This window comes from Salmo salar, chromosome ssa09 (genome assembly GCF_905237065.1).
Source record: "Salmo salar chromosome ssa09, Ssal_v3.1, whole genome shotgun sequence".
In the NCBI taxonomy this organism is placed as follows: domain Eukaryota; kingdom Metazoa; phylum Chordata; class Actinopteri; order Salmoniformes; family Salmonidae; genus Salmo; species Salmo salar.
Genome location: NC_059450.1, coordinates 39,368,382 through 39,389,901, shown reverse-complemented (window position 1 = coordinate 39,389,901; position 21,520 = coordinate 39,368,382). Strand labels below are relative to the sequence as shown.

Sequence of the window (21,520 nt, the reverse complement as noted above, 5' to 3'; positions counted from 1 at the left end):
CCAGTGGGTCAGAAGTTTACATACACTCAATTAGTATTTGGTAGCATTGCCTTTAAATCATTTAACTTGGGTCAAACGTTTCAGGTAGCCTTCCACAAGCTTCCCACAATAAGTTGGGTACATTTTGGCCCATTCCTCTTGACAGAGCTGGTGTAAATGAGTCAGGTTCGTAGGCCTCCTTGCTCACACGTTTTTTTTTCATTTCTGCCCACACATTTTCTATAGGATTGAGGTCAGGGCTTTGTGATGGCTACTCCAATACCTTGACTTTGTTGTCCTTAAGCCATTTTGCCACAACTTTGGAAGTATGCTTGGGGTCATTGTCCATTTGGAAGACCCATTTGCGACCAAGCTTTAACTTCCTGACTGATGTCTTGAGATGTTGCTTCAATATGTCCACATAATTTTCCATCCTCATGATGCCATCTATTTTGTGAAGTGCACCAGTCCCTCCAACAGCAAAGCACCCCCACAACATGATGCTGCCACCCCCGTGCTTAACGGTTGGGATGGTGTTCTTCGGCTTGCAAGCATCCCCCTTTATCCTCCAAACATAACGATGGTCATTATGGCCAAACAGTTATATTTTGTCATCAGACCAGAGGACATTTTTCCAAAAAGTACAATCTTTGTCCCTATGTGCAGTTGCAAACCGTAGTCTGGCTTTTTTATGGCGGTTTTGGAGCAGTGGCTTCTTTCTTGCTGAGCGGCCTTTCAGGTTATGTCGATATAGGACTCATTTTACTGTGGATATAGATACTTTTGTACCTGTTTCCTCCAGCATCTTCACAAGGTCCTTTGCTGTTGTTCTGGGATTGAGTTGCACTTTTCGCACCAAAGTACATTCATCTCTAGGAGACAGAACACGTCTCCTTCCTGAGCGGTATGATGGCCGCGTGGTCCCATGGTGTTTATACTTGTATACTATTGTTTGTACAGATGAACGTGGTACCTTCAGGCGTTTGGAAATTGCTCCCAAGGATGAACCAGACTTGTGGTCTATTTATTTTGATTTTCCCATGAAGTCAAGCAAAGAGGCACTGAGTTTGAAGGTAGGCCTTGGAATACATCCAAATGGACTCAAATGATGTCAATTAGCCTATCAGAAGCATCTAAAGCCATGCCATCATTTTCTGGAATTTTCCAAGCTGTTTAAAGGCAGAATCAACTTAGTGTATGTAAACTTCTGACCCACTGGAATTGTTATACAGTGAATTATAAGTGAAATAATCTGTAAACAATTGTTGGAAAAATGACTTGTGCCATGCACAAAGTAGATGTCCTAACCGACTTGCCAAAACTATAGTTTGTTAACAAGAAATTTGTGGAGTGGTTGAAAAACGAGTTTTAATGACTCCAACCTAAGTGTATGTAAACTTACGACTTCAACTGTAGATATTGGCTGGACCCCGAGCAGTCCTCCGAGCCAGATAAAGGGGTTTACATACAGCTTGAAGGACCACTCCGAGCCTCTCAGGGCCTTTCTTACATACGAGTTATGGTTCTGTCACTGTGGTTCTACCTATACTAAATAAAGCAAGACACGTACAGTACTTACAATATGCAATTAAGTTTACTCCACTTTATTTTATAAATCAAAACACCAAAAAATTCACAGGAGATGACAGCTGTCACTACATTTAAGTGCTGTTGATCTTCACGGATCACATCGTGAACCTGAATAACATTTGACATGGTAAGACCATAGACAATTAGCATCTTCTGAATAACATTTGACATGGTAAGACCATAGACAATTAGCATCTTCTTATTGACCTGAAGCTCTAATAGGGCTCAACTTCTTACAGACAAGTCACTGGGATCATGAGCCATTGGATTGGTTGTTTGAATTATCATACAGTTTGCTAGAATGAAGACAAACAGAAATGTATGTCTCCAAATAAATAAATAAATACATACACTTAATCAATACACATAGGCAATTTTAAGTTTAAATACAAACAAACTCAAGCATATAAAGCCCCAAACACCATTTATATATTAATGAGTACATTTGGATACATATTTGAAACAGAAATCCAACAGTCACAAAGTGAGCTAGTGAGACATTGCCTCCCTCGGTTGGCTATCTTTTACATTGTGTGGCAGAGACACTGGTGATTTGCTTAAATGTGAACTTCTCTTCTTTTTAGCCTCTTTCCACCAACCAAAATCCTATCTTCTACAGTGATATTTCTCAATTTGTATCAAGGCTGTCTGTCCATTAAAAATGTGTTACTTCTTGCAAAGCAACCCCTCACAACTCCTTTCCCCCGTGTGAGCTACTTGCATGTATGTACTGACATGTATGTGTAACTAATAGATGCACACACACACTACATGTTTTTACATTTATGTAAATTGTATAATATTTTTTGTTATGTGTAAGACCACAGTAAGATTAGCTGTCACCATTGGCTAATGTGGATCCTAATAAATCAAATCCCATCGCTTCTAGTGTTAACGAACAGTAAGTCTACCGTAGTTGTGCGATTTTCTTATGTTCAGTAAGTTGCATTCTTTGGGGTCAAAGCTTAGCCTTCATTTCAACGTTTTGTTCATTATGATCATAATGTAATTAATAAAATAGGCATTTGTTAGTCTTTTTCTTTCCTTAAATCTGTATTTTATCGTCGCTGATGAAGCTCTTCAGAAAATCATTCTGCCAACTTCAAACAACACCTGAAGAAACCAAACCAAAAGATTACTGAGAGGATATTAAACATTTAATGATAAGGTGACATTTTGTTCTTGTTCATTATAATGCTAGAAACACTATAATCTTAATCATAACCATCATCACCAGAACATAAACCATGTAGTTAGAGGAGGTGCGTTAGGTTCTGACCTCGATAGTGATGAGGATGACGATCATCCACTCCAGCCTCAAGCTGTGCTTCTCGCTCAAGTGGTTCCTCATTAGGTCTGTTAGCTCAGTGCAGTGCTGCAGTTTCTCATTCACTACCTGAAAAACAATAGGACAACAGGCAACTGTAGGCTCCACTGCTGCAAATGGATTTCAATGCCACTATCATTTTTTGCATAATGACAAGCATTTTTAAGGTTTGCTGCCTATGACTAAAGTGGACTATTTCCCAGAAGAAACAACATAGCTACATTTACAAGTAATACTGCATCTGCTTCCAAATCAAATCTTATCAAATATGATCCATAAACTCATACTAACGATGAATAAGACAGACCATATGTAAAATATATGCACCCATGACAGTAAATCGCTTTGGATAAAAGCATCTGGTAAATTACATATAATTATTATATTATAGCCCTACCTTGACCCGGCGGTTGATGTTGAGGAACTGACACGTCTTGTCATAGAGCATCTCCAGGTTCTCTCTGTCCCAGTAGAAGTCTGGCGTGATCAGCAGGTCAGAGCTCAGGTTGATGCAGTGTCTGGAACAGAACAGCAGGTCAGAGCTCAGGTTGATAGATACAGTGGAAAATGTAATACAATACAATTCAGTTCGTTCAAATGTTTTATAAAACAAGAGTAGGGCTGAACCCAAATATTCAACTGGTTGATAGGCTGTCGGTTGACCGATATATTTTTTTTAGTCGAGCAGTAGGAAATAAATAAATAAATATACACACACATACACACAGTACCAGTCAAAAGTTTGGACACACCTTTATTTTTACTATTTTCTACATTGTAGAATAATAGTGAAGACTTCAAAACTATGAAATGACACATATGGAATCATGTAGTAAGCAAAAAAAGGGTTTTAGATTTTAGATTCTTCAAAGTAGCCACCCTTTGCCTTGATAGCTTTGCACACTCTTGGCATTCTCTCAACCAGCTTCACGAGGAATGCTTTTCCAACGGTCTTGAAGGAGTTCCCACATTATGCTGAGCACTTGATGGCTGCTTTTCCTTCACTCTGCAGTCCAACCCATCTCAATTGGGTTGAGATCGGGTGATTGTGGAGGCCAGGTCATCTGATGCAGCACTCCATCACTCTCCTTGGTCAAATAGCCCTTACAGAGCCTGGAGGTGTGTTTTGGGTCATTGTCCTATTGAAAAACAAATGATAGTCCCACTAAGCCCAAACCAGATGGGATGGCGTATCGGTGTGGTAGCCATGCTGGTTAAGTGTGCTTTGAATTCTAAATAAATCACTGACAGTGTCACCAGCAACGCACCCCCACACCATCACACCTCCTCCATGCTAATCATCCTAATCTGCGTCTCACAAAGACACGGCGGTTGAAACCAAAACTCTCAAATTTGGACTCATCAGACCAAAGGATAGATTTCCAACGGTCTAATGTCCATTGCTTGGGTTTCTTGGCCCAAGTAAGTCTCTTCTTATTATTGGTGTCCTTTAGTAGTGGTTTCTTTGCAGAAATTCAACCACAAAGGCCTGATTCACACAGTCTCCTCTGAACAGTTGATGTTGAGATGTGTCTGTTACTTGAACTCTGAAGTATTTACTTGGGCTGCAATTTGAGGTGCAGTTAATTGCTGACTTCTGAGGCTGGTAACTCTAATGAACTTATCCTCTGCAGCAGAGGTAACTGGGTCTTTCTTTCCTGCGGCGGTCCTCATGAGAGCCAGTTTTATCATAGCGCTTGATGGTTTTTGAGACTGCACTTGAAGAAACATTCAAAGTTTGACATTTTCCAGATTGACTGACCTTCATGTCTTAAAGTAATGGTAGACTGTCATTTCTCTTTGCTTAATTGAGCTGCTCTTGTCATGATATGGACTTGGTCTTTTACCAAATTGGGCTCTTCTGTACACCACCCCTACCTTGTCACAACACAACAGATTGTCTGAAAACGCATTAAGGCACACGTGTTAATTGAAATGCATGCCAGGTGACTACCTCACGATGCTGGTTGAGAGAATGCCAAGAGTGTGCAAAGCTGTCATCAAGGCAAAGGGTGGCTACTTTGAAGAATCTCAAATATAAAATACATTTTGATTTGTTTAACACTTTTTTTGGTTACTACATGATTCCATGTGTCATTTCATAGTTGATGTCTTCACTATTATTCTACAATATAGAAAATAGTAAAAGTAAAACCCTGGAATAAGTAGGTGTCCAAACTTGACTGTATACATCTTTTTTTATATATTGGCACGAGACACCTGTCTTACTCGCACCCATTTCAGTAAACTAATCCATTGCGGAGGCTGAGACTAATCCACTGCGGAGGCTGAGACTAATCCATTGCAGAATACTGCGGGAATGGCACAGTCCAAGAAAAAGGGGAGTGTGGCTGCACAATGCACGTCACTCTCCAGAATGCGCTCTCTCCTGCCAATTTGTGCACATTCATTGTTTCATAACTTCAATTGTGTGAATTGTTTCCGTTTGATTGTTAGTGTCTATCAATTCCCCATTACATACATCACCAGTAGTACATGTACTGTTACCTACAATGTTTGTTTGGTTACGGTAATGTCTGTTAACACATTCAATATGTTATTATTCCAGTCTTTTACCGTTCTCATTGTCGGAGTGAGTGGACACATAGGTTTGCAGAGCACACAACCTATGCTACACTTGTGAGAAACAAGTTTTGGTTAATTTCATTCCATTTACGAGTTGTCAATTTAGTAATTGTCTTTTGTTTGGAGCGCTCCTGTCAATGTTGAGTAACCTGATTACGCATAGAAGTAGGCCTAGGCTACCTGGCCTGCTCGCAAATGTAGGCATATAAATGTGCCCATTTGGGTATCTCATAGTATTTCTGATTGGCTTAAAGCACCACCACTAATGAGCTGTGGAGCTTCTCAAAGTAATGTTTTTTTCCACCTCAAACAGCAAGTTAACAAAGTTTGTTTTTACATTCATTGAGAATGACAAGGCAATTTTTACATAGTTGGAAATGGCAATATAAGTTACTTTTAGGTTTGTATCATTTACATTGGGATAGAATTTTGATTAACCACATGACAATGATTTTGAGAAACAAAGACTTATTATAAATGAAATTAAACTGTTCCACGAAAATGTGCATATGAAAACCATAACTGGCATGCAGATCGGTAGAAATGGCAAGATAAATTGGCATTCCACATGACAAAGTTTGCAGACTCCACGTGTAGCCTATTACCGACAACTTCAGGAGAGTAGTGGCAGAATCTGCGAAAGCCAGGAGCGGGAGGAGGATAGTCGGGACAGGTTAAGGTTTTTATCTTCTGGTCATCTTGATCTCTGGCTCCCTCTTGAGTCATTTGTGTCTTACTTCATCAAATAGTGAGCTTAAAGCATCAGACAAGCTCAATGCATACATAACTGATTTCATTAAAACACAGAGTGTGTCTATATATGGAAAAAAACATGTTTTAAAACTATTACCAATTGATTGGAACAGACGACTTTCGGTCGACCAAGAAATGTTTTAGTCCAGGACAGCCCTAAATAAGAGTCACAGCTTTAAATTGACTTTACCTCAGAGAAAAGAGTTCTCCGATCTTCTGCATAACCTCTGCTCTGGACAGCTTTATTTTATTCCCAGATTTCAGCATCTGAATGGGAAGTGCATATAATCTAGTTAGTTGGGAGGAACAAACAAAAATTATTTTTACAGCGACAAACAATTCGTAATGATGATTTTACGTGATTCTCTACTCATGATTTGAGATGATTGTTTCTCAAGTGTGGAGATCCAAACTGTACACAGATTATTGTTAACCTACCTCTGGAATTGACTGAATCGACTCCACAAAGTCATCCAAAGCCACCTCCCATATGGCCAGTTTCACTGCAACAAAACCCAGACAGACGGGAGAGCAGTATACTGACAGTAAGGATAAATCACCATAGTACCTGGACCGTTTAACAGTAATGCTTTGTTTCATACAGTAACAAAAAACAGTAACATGAAAAAGGTTCAAACTAACCTGACAAAGAAAGGGCATTTGAAAATGCAAATTTATCCAGCACGGCCTTGTCAGGATCTATTTCACTGTTCAGCAGGAAGTTACCACGTTGTAGCTTTGAGTTTCCCCTGGGTTGAACAAAAGACACTGATCACTAAAGACAACGATATACAACTAATTGTTCCCTATCCTAGCAGAGTAATACAATTGTTATTATCATCCAAATTAAAACTAAACAATGATAAATGTTAAAGACATATCAAGTCATTCATTTTTCAGAAATCTACAATTACATTTAATTGTAATCCATATAACATTATTGAAACTGCAATCATTGATCTGTAACGACCAACCATATCAGGTGACGTACTCTCCAATAGTGTAGTTGATCTCTTCATTTTCCCAGTGGACCAGAGCTACCTCGTAGGGATGAATCTCATGCCGCTCCAAGATCCTCATCACTTTCTTCATCTGAAAAACAAAGCAGTTCAATAGCAAGAAATGTCATTATTGATCTGTAACTGACAATATCTGCAGCTCCCTCTACAAATCACCTGCTACCATGCTGACCACAACGCTCGCACTGCAAAAAGAAATGTACACATACATGTTATTCAATCATTGCACCCACACTGCTCGCGAGCGTGGCCAGGTGCTAAAATAGAACTTGGTTCTATTTGTGACGCTCAACGCGCTGCAAGTGCTGCCTCTCCCATCTCCTCATTGGTTTTTAGGAGCATATACACATGTGGGTGATTGAAAAGTGAACTGAGGTCCACACTCAGTCCATCTTTGTGGTAATGCACCGTAAAGTTGGTTGCCAACCATCATATAAAGTCCAAAGAATAAAAAGAAGCCTGAAGGAGGAGAGATGAAAAATTAATTCGGTTTACCGTTTTATCTGTGGATTAATTGTCGGAGTAGAGGACCTTGTGCATTTCAGGTAAAATAACAACCCAATGTTTATATCCCTGGACAAATTAGCTAGCAACAGCAAGCTAGCTAGCTAAATTACCATAAATGTTTAATAATTTTTTACCTGTCCCAAAATTAATATAATTGTTTCAGAGTTTGTTTTGATATTTCAACCTGTGTCCCCTGATCGCGTCTGGTGTGGGTGAACAAAATCAACTTTTGCGCATGCGGTTTGGTCAGCATGTTAGACTACCTGATTCAAGAGAACCACACCTTCCCCTAGTGATTTTTAAGTGAGTGTAATGTGATCTTCTTTGTCATTATCAGAACTATAATTACTATTGTGACTTCTTATGTGCAATATGATCAGAATTATTCTTACTGTTTTCTCTTCAACATTCCAAAAGACCACTGACCCCTCCCTAGAAGTAAAAATGGCTTAATTAATTAATATTCAAAACAAAACAATAAGTAATGTAAAAGACATAACCAATAACATACAGAACAAAAGAGGACATACCTGAAGAAGAACATTGTTGCATTATCACTGGGTTTTTGGGCATTGTCAGTGCATATTACGAGTGCATTTGAGGCATCTGAAATTCAAATATATTATAATCAAAATGTGCCTTTTGTTACATTGCACAGCCATGAAAAGAGTAAGGAATTAGCCTACAGTATCCATGAAGTAAAGTAAAAAGGTGTTGGCCTACCTCTTGGTAAATCTACTTCATAGAAGCCGTGGGCTATGAGGTCATGGCAGAGTGTTGGCAGATGGTACTGGTCTGCTGTTGCATAGGCAATGCACTGCATCATATCCTATGGGGTCAGATAGAACATGGATGCAAACATTGTTAATGACATATTAACCCCACATTATCAAGAATCAGAATTGGATCATATGCGACGTTAAGATAGGGCTCAAGTCTATATGCTCTGATGTGTGTCTCTAATGTCCCTGTATGTACCTCATCCAATTTCCTCACTAGGCATCAATAAATCCTATTCCATTCATACGTCCACCAGCCCACCATCCATCCATTCGTTAATTTATTAAGTATCTCCCAGTCTTCTAATCTGATTGATGGACGGACGGCTTCACCTTGTCCTCCTTTGGGGTCGGCTGATTGGTTCTGGATGGTTGTTTGGTCCTGGGGCCTTTAGGAATTTTTTTGCCACTTCCAAGCACGGTCACTGGTTTCATCACTGATTTAACAGGAGCTGTTGAATAAAACCTTCTCTGTATACTGAAACTCCAGGGTCTGGTGGAGGTGGGCTGACCAGGGACAGCTGATAGTGACTGAACACAGGTGTTAAAATGTCGTGCCGCATACGAAACATCTCGCTCCCCGTCTCGTCTGACAGTCCAGCCATGCTGTTGGATGTGTGTGCTTGAGTGACACGTCCTATGATGAACAGAGTCTGAGGTGGTCCAGGGAGCTAGTCGAGTTCTAGGTGGTACATGTGGCTCGATAGGGTCTGACAGATTGACAGAGGTGAACCTATAGGTACATGTCCTACTCCCCAAAGGCTTCTGGATCCTCAGTCGGCACAACAGTGTCCAGAACATGTTATGGATTGGACTACACAGGAATGCAAAGAGATGAGAAAACATAAGCATACTGTATTGACTAGCTAAATCATGGAACCAACATATCTATGAGGTTTATTCTACTCAAGAGGAACCAATTTGAATACCTTCACACAAAGAAATGCATCATGGACTGCACATTACAAACGTTTTAGCTATTTGCATTAATTTCTTGTATCAGGAAAATTGACCTTGGCTGAATGGAAATGCATGCAATAGCTAAGTAGCTAGCCAGATTACAATAAACGTTCTGGACATTATGGTCATTGGTTACTAGAATGCCGCTGTTGCTCACAATAAAGCACGAGGCATGTACGCCACATCAAACCTTCCATGAAGAAAGGCTCGTGCACTAGCACTTGCAAGGTAGCTAGTTAACTTCAAATCAATGAGTTATAACGTTAGCTATCTAGCTTAAAGAAAATAACTCACCAAATCAGGCTACTAAAACAAGAAGATGTTCTAATGCTTGTCATGTTAAAATAACTACAGTATTTGCGTTGAGTCACATCTAACTCGGTGTGAAACGTGCATTAGATACTCATGACAGTTCGAATGCAGCCTTGTTGTGCATAAAGTTTAATTTGAACAGCTACTGCATTTCCTGGTTGCGGTGACGCAAATTTGCGTCATCCTCGACTAGAGGATTTTGAAACACAGCACCCCCTGTGGTGAAATGAGAGACAATGTTTTCTGTTGCCTGGAGACTCCTGGAAACCGCACTGTATATCAACCAAGAACTCCCCCCTATACAGTTGAAGTCGGAAGTTTACATACACTTAGGTTGGAGTCATTAAAACTCGTTTTCCAACCACTCCACAAATTTCTTGTTAACAAACTATAGTTTTGGCAAGTCGGTTAGGACATCTACTTTGTGCATGACACAAGTAATTTTTCAAACAATTGTTTACAGACAGATTATTTCAATTATAATTCACTGTATCACAATTCCAGTGGGTCAGAAGCTTACCTACACTAAGTTGACTGTGCCTTTAAACAGTCATGATGTTTAGAAGCTTCAGATAGGCTAATTGACATCATTTCAGTCAATTGGAAGTGTACCTGTGGATGTATTTCAAGGCCTACCTTCAAACTCAGTGCCTCTTTGCTTGACATCATGGGAAAATCAAAAGAAATCAGCCAAGACCTCAGAAAAAAAATTGTAGACCTCCACAAGTCTGGTTCATCCTTGGGAGCAATTTCCAAATGCCTGAAGATACCACGTTCATCTGTATCAATCAATCAATGAAATGTATTTATAAAGCCCTTCTTACATCAGCTGATGTCACAAAGTGCTGTTCAGAAACCCAGCCTAAAACCCCAAACAGCAAATAATGCAGGTGTAGAAGCACGGTGGCTAGGAAAAACTCCCTGGAAAGGCCAGAACCTAGGAAGAAACCTAGAGAGGAACCAGGTTATGAGGGGTGGCCAGTCCTCTTCTAGCTGTGCCTGGTGGAGATTATAACAGAACATGGCCAAAATCCTCAGGAGTAAATGTCAGTTGGCTTTTTATAGCCGATCATTCAGAGTATCTCTACCGCTCCTGCTGTCTCTAGAGAGTTGAAAACAGCAGGTCTGGGACAGGTAGCACGTCCGGTGAACAGGTCAGGGTTCCATAGCCGCAGGCAGAACAGTTGAAACTGGAGCAGCAGCACGGCCAGGTAGTCCTGAGACATGGTCCTAGGGTTCAGGTCCTCCGAGCGAGAGAAAGAAAGAGAGAAAGAGAGAAAGAAAGAGAAAAAAAGAGTGAAAGAGAGAGAGAATTAGAAAGAGCATACTTAAATTCACATAGGACACCGGATAAGACAGGAGAAATACTCCAGATATAACAGACTGACCCTAGCCCCCCGACACATAAACTACTGCAGCATAAATACTGGAGGCTGAGACAGGAAGGGTCGGGAGACACTGTGGCCCTGTCTGACAATACCCCCGGACAGGTCCAAACAGGCAGGGTATAACCCCACCCATTTTGCCAAAGCACAGCCCCCACACCACTAGAGGGATATCTTCAACCACCAACTTACCATCCTGAGACAAGGAGTATAGCCCACAAAGGTCTCCGCCACGGCACAACCCAAAGGGGGGGGGGGGCAATCTGTACAAACTATAGTACGCAAGTATAAACACCATGGGACCACGCAGCTGTCAAACTGCTCAGGAAGGAGATGTATTCTGTCTCCTAGAGATTAACGTACTTTGGTGGGAAAAGTGCAAATCAATCCCAGAACAACAACAAAGGACCTTGTGTAGACGCTGGAGGTACAAAAGTATCTATATCCACAGTAAAATACGTCCTGTATAGACACAACCTGAAAGGCCACTCAGCAAGGAAGAAGCGACTGCTCCAAAACCACCACAAAAAAGATTGTACTTTTTGGAGAAATGTCCTCTGGTCTGATGAAACAAATATAGGACTGTTTGGCCATAATGACCATCGTTATGTTTGGAGGAAAAAGGGGGAGGCTTACAAGCCGAAGAACACCATCCCAACCGTTAAGCACGGGGGTGGCAGCATCATGTTGTGCGGGTGCTTTGCTGTAGGAGGGACTGGTGCACTTTACAAAACAGAGGGCATCATGAGGGTGGAAAATTATGTGGACATATTGAAGCAACATCTCAAGACATCAGTCAGGAAGTTAAAGCTTGGTCGCAAATGGGCCTTCCAAATGGACAATGACCCCAAGCATACTTCCAAAGTTGTGGCAAAATGGCTTAAAGACAACAAAGTCAAGTTATTGGAGTGGCCATCACAAAGCCCAGACCTCAATCCTATAGAAAATGTGTGTCCCGCAGGTGGGACGCTAGCGTCCCACGTATCCCATAGAAGTTAACACTTTTTTGGTTACTTCATGATTCCATATCTGTTATTTCATAGTTTTGATGTCTTCACTATTATTCTACAATGTAGAAAATAGTAAAAAATAAAGAAAAACCCTTGAATGAGTAGGTGAGTCCAAACTTTTGACTGGTACTGCAAGTTTTAAGACCCTATTAAGTAGTACGTTGTTGAAGCACCTTTGGCAGCAATTACAGCCTAGAGTCTTCTTGGGTATGAATCTACAAGCTTGGCACACCTGTTTTTGGGGAGTTTCTCCCATTCCTCTCTGAAGATCCTCTCAAGCTCTGTCAGGTTGGATGGGGAGTGTCACTGCACAGTTATTCTTAGGTCTCTCCAGAGATGTTCGATCGGGTTAGAGTCCGGGCTCTGGCTGGGCCACTCAAGGACATTCAGAGACTTGTCCCAAAGCCACTCCTACGTTGTGTTGGCTGTTTAGGGTACTTGTCCCATTGGAAGGTGAACCTTCACCCCAGTGTAAGGTGCTGAGTGCTCTTGAGCATGTTTTCATCATGGATGTCACTGTACTTTGCTCCGTTCATCTTTCCCTCGATCCTGACTAGTCTCCCAGTCCCTGCCGCTGAAAAACATCCCCACAGCATGATGTTGCCACAACCATGCTTCACCGTAGGGATGGTGCCAGGTTTCCTCCAGACGTGGCACTTGGCATTCAGGGAAAAGAGTTCAATCTTGGTTTCATCAGACCAGATAATATTGTTTCTAATGGTCTGAAAGTCCTTTAAGTGCCTATTGGCAAACTCCAAGCGTGCGGTCATGTGCTTTTTACTGAGGAGTAGCTTCCATCTGGCCTCTCTAACATACAGGCCTGATTGGTGGAGTACTGCAGAGATGGTTGTCCTTCTGGAAGGTTCTCCACAAGTGACCATTGGGTTCTTGGTCACCTCCCTGACCAAGGCCCTTCTCACCCGATTGCTTAGTTTGGCCAGGCCTCCAGCTCTAGGATGAGTCTTGGTGGTTAGAAACTTTTCCATTTAAGAATAATGGAGGCCACTGTGTTCTTGTGGACCTTCGACCTCATGGCTTGGTTTTTGCTCTGACCTGCACTGTCAACTGTTGGACCTTATATAGACAGGTGTGTGCCTTTTGAAATCATGTCCAATCAATTGAATTTACCACAGGTGGACTCCAATCAAGTTGTAGACATTTCTCAAGGATAATCCACGGAAACAGGATGCACCTGAGCTCAATTTCGAGTCACATAGCAAAGGATAGCAAAGGATCTGAATGCTTATGTAAATAAGGTATTACTGTTCATTTTTTTTTAATACATTTGCAAACATTTCTAAAAACCTGTTTTCGCTTTGTCATTATGGGGTATTGTGTTTAGATTGTCGAGGGAAAAATGTATTTAATCAATTTTAGAATAAGGCTGTAGCGTAACAAAGTGTTGAGAAAGTCAAATGGTCTGAATACTTTCTGAATTCACTGGAAAATCATTGAAATCTCCACCCATTTTCAACTTAAATCCACAAGATAAAGGAATAGCTGATGGAGAGGCCAGGTAAGTCAATGCGCGTGACAGAACAGTGAAGACATGCAGCTCAATAAGCTTCCCTATTGATCTTGTTTAGCGACAATAAAATGATCTTACCTAGACTAGTTTACAACACCACAATCCATTTAATAATTGCATTATTGTTTTAAAGTGAGTACAATTGAGTAAACTGCAGTGAAAATGTCATCTGAATGATGACACAAAAGCTCTGTTATTTGAAAGTTTAATTCCATTCATTCCATTTGGATTAGTTGTGGGTGTACTCTGGACAGATTACAGAAAGGCACAGTAGCAGGCCAGTCTGGCTGTAGTTTTGTTTCTGATACTGATGCGCTGTCTGTTGTTGATCATCATTCTCCCAAGTTGTCCTATGTAGTGTGGCCACATGGGCCTATGCCCCCAGCAGGCCCAGTTATTCAGGAAAGCTTAACACACATTCTGCCTCCTTTCTGATCAGAGCGGCCATTCCTCGACCTAGAACCTAATGCTTCAATATATTCAAAATATTTGTAATTTACGTTTGAAAAAATGTACTGTATAAACACAACTTGTCACAATGTTTTGATCTGATCAGGCTACTTCAAAAGTCTCCTGTAGTCTACCTGCGCAAATTCATCCACTCCGCTCTAATATAATTCCAGCATCCAAACTGAGCTACGGCCATTCGATGAATGGAAAAAAGACATCTATTACAAAACACACACAAAAAAAACCACCAAAAGGTTTAATGACATTCGGAGATTGTCAAACCAAGCTTTCTACACTGAGTAGAGAGGGATATATTTTCTGTTTGTCAAGATTGACATACTCTACTTGATTGTAGTGTTGAATACGCAAACCATGATGGTAAGCGCTCGAAGCTGGTAATCGGTATGCAGGTATGAGTTGCTTATTCGTTGGGTGTGGTGCATTGGCACAGAAAACTGTCGGTGGAAAATTCATTACATATATTTTATATTATTATAAATATAGCATCATTTTTTAAATAATCAGATTTCCCCTAGCTGATCATTGTCTGCACCCGGCTCTGATCGTAGTGCAATGAGACAGGCAGGGAGAGGGAACTTGTCCGTGGTGGTCGGCGAACCCTCAACTTTCTTGCCCGTTAGCCCTGCGTGGCATCGACTGTGCCACAAAACCGGGCAGAAGTGGTGAAGTCAATATCCACGTTTATAAACACAAGGTTGGTACAGTTATTGTTATTTATGGTAGTCATAATTATTTTTGACATAACATAAGACAACATAACATAATATCCCTATGATCAAAAAAGACGTTTAAAATACTCTTCTTTTAAAAAAAACAACGTTTTGTGCTCAATAGGATGACACAACATAACACAACATATTTAACACGCTACCCAACTTTGTGCATGCCCTGCTTAACGTGCCCCCAGGTGGAGCTCTTACCTGAGAGGACCAGGCTGAGGATAAGGGTCTCTGTGTTGGAGGAGAGTGTGAGATCCTACGAGGTAGAGTGTAAAGCCAGCAGAGAGACGTGATGAGACTGGTGACAGATGTGGAAGGGAGAGGAGGAACACTGCAGGCAGTACAGAGGCTCTGGATCTAATCAGATTGGTATAAGCATCCATACTGCACCCTTATAAAGGCCAAGTGCAGTCAAAAATGTGATTTTCTTGTGTTTTAGATATATTTCCACATAATACTGTGAAATTGTGAAAATTATGATAATTCCCATTTAGTGTAAGAGCTGTTTGAAAAGACCACCTGAAATGTCTGCCTGTTGTGGGAGGATGGAGTTGTGGCCTGCCTGGTGACATCACCAGGTGTTAAATTAGTTCATAGACCAATAAGAGAGAGAGTTCATAACCTCTCTGCCAATAACATCTAGTTTTCAGTTTTTCACTCCCCACTCAAATCACACCCAGACAATCGAGCACACAGCCATGCAATCTCCATAGACAAACCATGGCAGTAGAATGGCCTTACTGAAGAGCTCAGTGACTTTCAACATGGCACCGTCCTAGGATGCCACCTTTCCAACAAGTCAGTTCGTCACATTTCTGCCCTGCTAGAGCTGCCCAGGTCTACTGTAAGTGCTGTTATTGTGAAGTGGAAACGTCTAGGAGCAACAATGGCTCAGCTACGACATGGTAGGCCACACAAGCTCATAGAACGGAACCGCCGATGCTGAATCGCGTAGCGCGTAAAAATTGTCTGTCCTTGGTTGCAACACTCACTACCGAGTTCCAAACTGCCCCTGGAAGCAACGTCAGCACAAGAACTGTTAGTCTGGATCTTAACGCTAAAGCATTCAATGACATTCTAGACGATTCTGTGCTTCCAACTTTGTGGCAACCGTTTTGGGAAGGCTCTTTTCAGCTGTCCACCAAGTGAGGTCCATACAGAAATGGTTTGCCGAGATCGGTCTGGATGAACTGTACTGGCCTACACAGAGCCCTGACCTCAACCCCATCGAACACCTTTGGGATGAATTTGAACACTGACTGCTAGCCAGGCCTAATCTCCCAACATCAGAGCCCGACCTCTTTAACGCTCTTATGGCTGAATGGAAGCAAGTCCCCGCAGCAATGTTCCAACATCTAGTGGAAAGTCTTCCCAGAAGAGAGGAGGCTGTCATAGCAGCAGAGGGACCAACTCCATATTAATGCCCATGATTTTGGAATGAGATGTTCGACAAGCAGGTGTCCACATACTTTTGGTCATGTAGTGTATATTTTTTCCAGCGCAGTACAGCTTGGAATTGGCTTGGCTCAGTAGGGTACTACTGTCACCTGTGATCTGTGTTATGTGTATAAGAATCAATGAATGTGTTAAATCTTCACACATGCATTATGTACAGTAAATGGTTATCTATTTTGCTTTTTGCTTTTGGTTTTCCCATAAATCCTGTTGGAAAGAGACCAGAAACCTTCCCAAACACTTGGTTATTCCCTCTTGATTCCGAGAGTCCTCCAACTGGGATTTCAATTTTGAGAACATTTCTTTAATTTTGTGACCTTATTTACAGGGGAGACTGCAGGCCCTCCTGGGGGAGATAGGGCCCCTTCTGCAGCCGGATCTCTCCATGCCCACCGAGGAGAAAATACTACAGACACTCAGGGACCTCTGTGCCACAGAGGAGAGCATGACAGCGGTAGGTGGAGTTCCCTTTACTGTGTTTTTTCTGTTCTTATGCTACTACATTATTAATACGCTGTGTGACAGTTTCAATCAGAAATAATACTCTATTGATAGATAATCAATCAGGATTTTAAAACCTTGAGGTACAATGTTTGAATGATGGCCTACAGTGGGATGCAGTCTTTGTACTATACAGTGGATTCACATTACAATACGACACACTTGATTGTCCAGTTAGATGGACATTTTTTCTGTGACATCAGCAAACAAATACACAGACACAACACACTATAAAAGATGCAGTACGGAAAACTGGAGCGTTAGTACAGAAGTCATACATTGTATATTCTTTATCAGTATGCTTTTAAGTTGTATCCTCTGATATTTCCTGTTGGCATTCTCTCAACCAGCTTCATGAGGTAGTCACCTGGAATGCATTTGAATTAACAGGTGTGCCTTGTTATTTCCCGTCAGACCATGAAGGAGATGGAGAGGAGGCTGTCCCAGGTCAGTGAGGAGGTGTCCAGGCAGACAGAGCTCCATGACAGTGCCCTGGAGAGGGCCCAGCTGGCTGAGACAGGCTGCAGGGTCTGGAGGCTGAGCTGATGACTGCAGACGTGCACCGAGACAGGCTGAGTCATAACATGCAGCATGTGAGTGTGTTGGCAAATGAACCCTGGTGCAAGGATCTTAGCATCCTCTTATGAAAATGTGAACGTGTTTAGATGTTACTGGAATAGAAAATATTTATTCATGACAGTGTGTAGTAGGTGACATGCACATCCAACATTTCTCCACTGGTGCTGGACCAACACAAAGGGAATAAAGAAAAGTCCACACACAGTTAATGCTGCTCCTGTCCTGTATGTTGGTGCAGGATTAAAGCAGGGGAGCAGCGTATGGTGTACAGGCTTTCCTTTTCTTAATACCAAATTGTCAAGGGACTCTGGTCCAGGCCCATTAGCATCCTCTTACTAAAGTGGCATGGGCACATTTACTGCAAATGCATTTTGATGTTACTGGAATAGCAGAGATATTACTGCATGGGCCTGTATTCACAAAGTGTCCCAGAGTAGGACTGCTGAACTAGGATCAGCCCCCCCGCGTATTCGTTATGAAAAGGAAAGGGGGATACCTAGTCAGTTGTACAACTGAATGCATTCAACTGAAATGTGTCTTCCGCATTTAACCCAACCCCTCTGACCACCCGTACATGAAATGTATGCACACATGACTGTTAGTCTCTTTTGATAAAAGCTTCTACTAAATGGCATGTATTGTTTCAAAGGCTAAATTGATCCCAGATCAGCACTCATACTTTGAGATACTTTGTAAATATGTGTCGTGTGTTTTCCCATGCAGTATGAGCAGTTCCTGGAACAACTGTCAGAGAGGATGAAAGTAGACAGTATCGCCACCGACCTGGGCTTCGACATGAGGGTACAGCTCATTCTGTCTCAAGTAGAGCAACTTGTCAAACTAGAAGGGACGGCTTTGGTGGAAAGCAAGACCCTGGCCCACAACCTACAGCGAAGGGTACACAAAATGAAATGTGTAGCTACTGTAACTAGCTGCTACTTTAGAGCTTTAATACGTCTATACAGTATTTTTCATTGTAATTATTGTTTCATTCACTTCTCACTTCCCCCTGCTGCTCCCCTATTAACATTCTATACCCCCCCCCCCCAACGGACATTTACCCTGCCCCCACCCCCCAATGGACATGTATCATTGCTACAGTTGTAAATGTGTATATATTATATTTTTTTGTATCATTCACTTTTCTTTTTTTGACGTGCACTGTTGGAGCTCGGAGCATAAGAATTTCACTGTACTCTGCGATTACTTCTGCAACCCTGTGCATGTGACTAATAAACGTATCTAATCTAATCTACATGTCATTTGTTGATGGTCGGAGAGTTGTTTGCACACCTTAAGTCGTTCTAGCCGCATATGCTGTAGGGGGAAAAAACTCAAGCACATTCCACAATGGATTAAATGGATTTCACACCAACATTTCGGTCAATCTAGATCATATCATTACTGTTGATCTCCTAGTACTGTATCATTGTATGCTAAAAACGGATAAACACTTGTTTACCATGTTCTCTGCAGTTAAAGGTCCAGAAAGAGAGGTCTGAGAGTAAGGAGCTCCACATAGAGCTGTTGAGCAGGAAAGTGTCTGAGCTAATGGAGGAGAAGAGGAGTTGCTAAGCCCTGGCCGTGGAGCGAGACGACACCCCTGTGAAGCTGCAGGTCGCTTTGAGGTTAGAGAGGTGGGCTGATAGCCAGAAGGTTGCTGGTTCAAGCCCCGGGTTGGGTGCAAAAAGTGGGAACTGAATCAGCAACCGGAGGGCTGCTGGTCTGTGGTCCCAGGTACCATCTCCTGCCATTGTGCCCTTGAGCAAGGCACGTCACAGCTAAAAATGCTACCCATCCAGGGGTTGGGATAGGCAGAAGACAAATTGTATTTCACTCACAAAATAGACGTAATGTATCTATTGTATCTAAAGAATATGTTCTAAAGTATCTGTTATATTTTATTATAGTCTACAGAAGAAGGTGGAACTGGGTTCCAGTAAGGTCTCCATCACAGAGCTCAAGGCCCAGCTGTCACACACCAACAAGCTGAAGGTAGAGTGCAGGATGCTTACAGCCCACACATCCTCTAGAGTCATAGAACTTCCTACTCTTCTCTGTCTGCTTCCTCTAACTGCCTGTGAAATACCTGTACAAGACTCCAAATGTAGTTTAAAAATGTTGGTTATTACCACTAATTAGCACTTTGTATGTATGTAAACTGTGATAATTGTTTATGGACAGTATCATTTCTACTTCTGTATAACATTGTTATAACATACCATTGGTTGCAATGTTATGTTTTTGTGAAGTAATATGACGAAACGTAAAGGGCATTCCTGTCAAATTTGGAATGCTGTATCTAAGCTCAAAGTCCCGGAGCAGAGCCAGACCACTGGGCAGCAGAGTAAGAGTCTGGAGGAGCTGGAGAAGGGGAAGGCCCAGCTAGAGGAGAGGCTGACTACAGCCAGGACAGATCTACAGAGCCAGGAGCACCAGGCCAGGGAGGCTCAGCAGCAGCTTACCACCCTCAGACAGACTCTGGCCCAGCTCACTGACAGTGAGAGAGAGGTGGGAGGATGGATGGATACATAGTCATATTATCACGCACAGGCATGCATGCACAAATGGATGCACTCATAGAAAGACAGAAACACACATGCACACACACGTACAAACAGAATGTCATTTGATTTAGGAGTACAGAAAATAACATCAGAAACCTGACTTGAGGTGTATCTGCGCTATTGTTTCAGTTGATAGACTTCCGAATGGTAGTCTCTCAGATGTTAGGTCTGGACGTCACAGCCCTGGTGGTCTCTCAGGTCTGGACGTCACAGCCCTGATGGTCTCTCAGATGTTAGGTCTGGACGTCACAGCCCTGGTGGTCTCTCAGGTCTGGACGTCACAGCCCTGATGGTCTCTCAGATGTTAGGTCTGGACGTCACAGCCCTGGTGGTCTCTCAGGTCTGGACGTCACAGCCCTGATGGTCTCTCAGATGTTAGGTCTGGACGTCACAGCCCTGTTGGTCTCTCAGATGGTCTGGACGTCACAGCCCTGTTGGTCTCTCAGATGTTAGGTCTGGACGTCACAGCCCTGGTGGTCTCTCAGGTCTGGACGTCACAGCCCTGATGGTCTCTCAGATGTTAGGTCTGGACGTCACAGCCCTGTTGGTCTCTCAGATGTTAGGTCTGGACGTCACAGCCCTGTTGGTCTCTCAGATGTTAGGTCTGGACGTCACAGCCCTGTTGGTCTCTCAGATGTTAGGTCTGGACGTCACAGCCCTGATGGTCTCTCAGGTTTGGACGTCACAGCCCTGTTGGTCTCTCAGATGTTAGGTCTGGATGTCACAGCCCTGTTGGTCTCTCAGATGTTAGGTCTGGATGTCACAGCCCTGTTGGTCTCTCAGATGTTAGGTCTGGATGTCACAGCCCTGTTGGTCTCTCAGATGTTAGGTCTGGATGTCACAGCCCTGTTGGTCTCTCAGATGTTAGGTCTGGATGTCACAGCCCTGGCCCTTCCAAACTACGACATGATCAAATCACTGGAGCGCCTACTTCACCCCCACCGCAACCACCATGACCCCCCCCCCACCACCACTCCCTGGCCCTGTCCTACCCACCACCAGGACTCCCATCTCCCAGAGCTCCAGGACTAACATACCTCTGGGTCTATCGGATCCCTCTCAGCTGTCTCTCAGAGGTCCACTGGCCCTGTGGCTCTCCCCGTGAATGAAGCCTATGGGCTAGATTCAATCCGTGTCATGGAAGATCAGAGCTATAGCGTGATTGCAATAGATCATTTTCAATTGAGCCGACAAATGCAGCATTTACCATGAATGCAGTCTCCGCGAACGCGGGAACATTGCCTTTAAATGTCAATCGCACTAAAGCACTGATCTATGCCTAAATCTCCTCAGAGGACTCTGCTCAAGACAGGCACCTGAATGAAATTTGAGAGGTATCATATGTTTTTTGGACCATTGAAATTGTGATTTGAATTGAGTTTATGATGTATGGAAAGTAAGATCCAAAGCGTTATTGACTTGACAGAGTAGAAGAGTTAGAAATGTTGCTGCCCACAGAGAGAAATGATGTTGAATAAAAGACAGAATCAAAA

General features: G+C 42.4%; 1 protein-coding gene across 1 annotated transcript; it reads right to left on the bottom strand.

The window, feature by feature from the left end:
• Nucleotides 1-1,562: 1,562 nt before the first annotated feature.
• LOC106611322 (required for meiotic nuclear division protein 1 homolog) lies at nucleotides 1,563-9,991 on the bottom strand. Its single transcript, XM_014211396.2, has 12 exons — nucleotides 9,795-9,991; nucleotides 8,874-9,354; nucleotides 8,485-8,590; nucleotides 8,292-8,367; nucleotides 8,154-8,193; nucleotides 7,227-7,327; nucleotides 6,878-6,984; nucleotides 6,674-6,738; nucleotides 6,426-6,502; nucleotides 3,294-3,414; nucleotides 2,849-2,965; nucleotides 1,563-2,682 (listed from the first exon to the last, which is right to left on the bottom strand). Exons 1-12 carry the CDS (start codon nucleotides 9,836-9,838, stop codon nucleotides 2,650-2,652), a joined length of 1,368 nt encoding a protein of 455 aa, XP_014066871.1. The 5' UTR covers nucleotides 9,839-9,991; the 3' UTR covers nucleotides 1,563-2,649.
• Between the last annotated feature and the right edge of the window lie 11,529 nt (nucleotides 9,992-21,520).

What these genes read in the sequence shown, in the direction of transcription:
- LOC106611322 (XM_014211396.2), bottom strand. Translation starts at nt 9,838, where the DNA reads ATGACAAGCATTAGAACATCTTCTTGTTTTAGTAGCCTGATTTG. An exon ending in GCAACAATGTTCTTCTTCAG is followed by an intron (nt 8,194 to 8,291) that starts GTATGTCCTCTT and finishes TTTTACTTCTAG; the next exon opens with GGAGGGGTCAGTGGTCTTTT. An exon ending in ATCAACTACACTATTGGAGA is followed by an intron (nt 6,985 to 7,226) that starts GTACGTCACCTG and finishes TGTTCAACCCAG; the next exon opens with GGGAAACTCAAAGCTACAAC.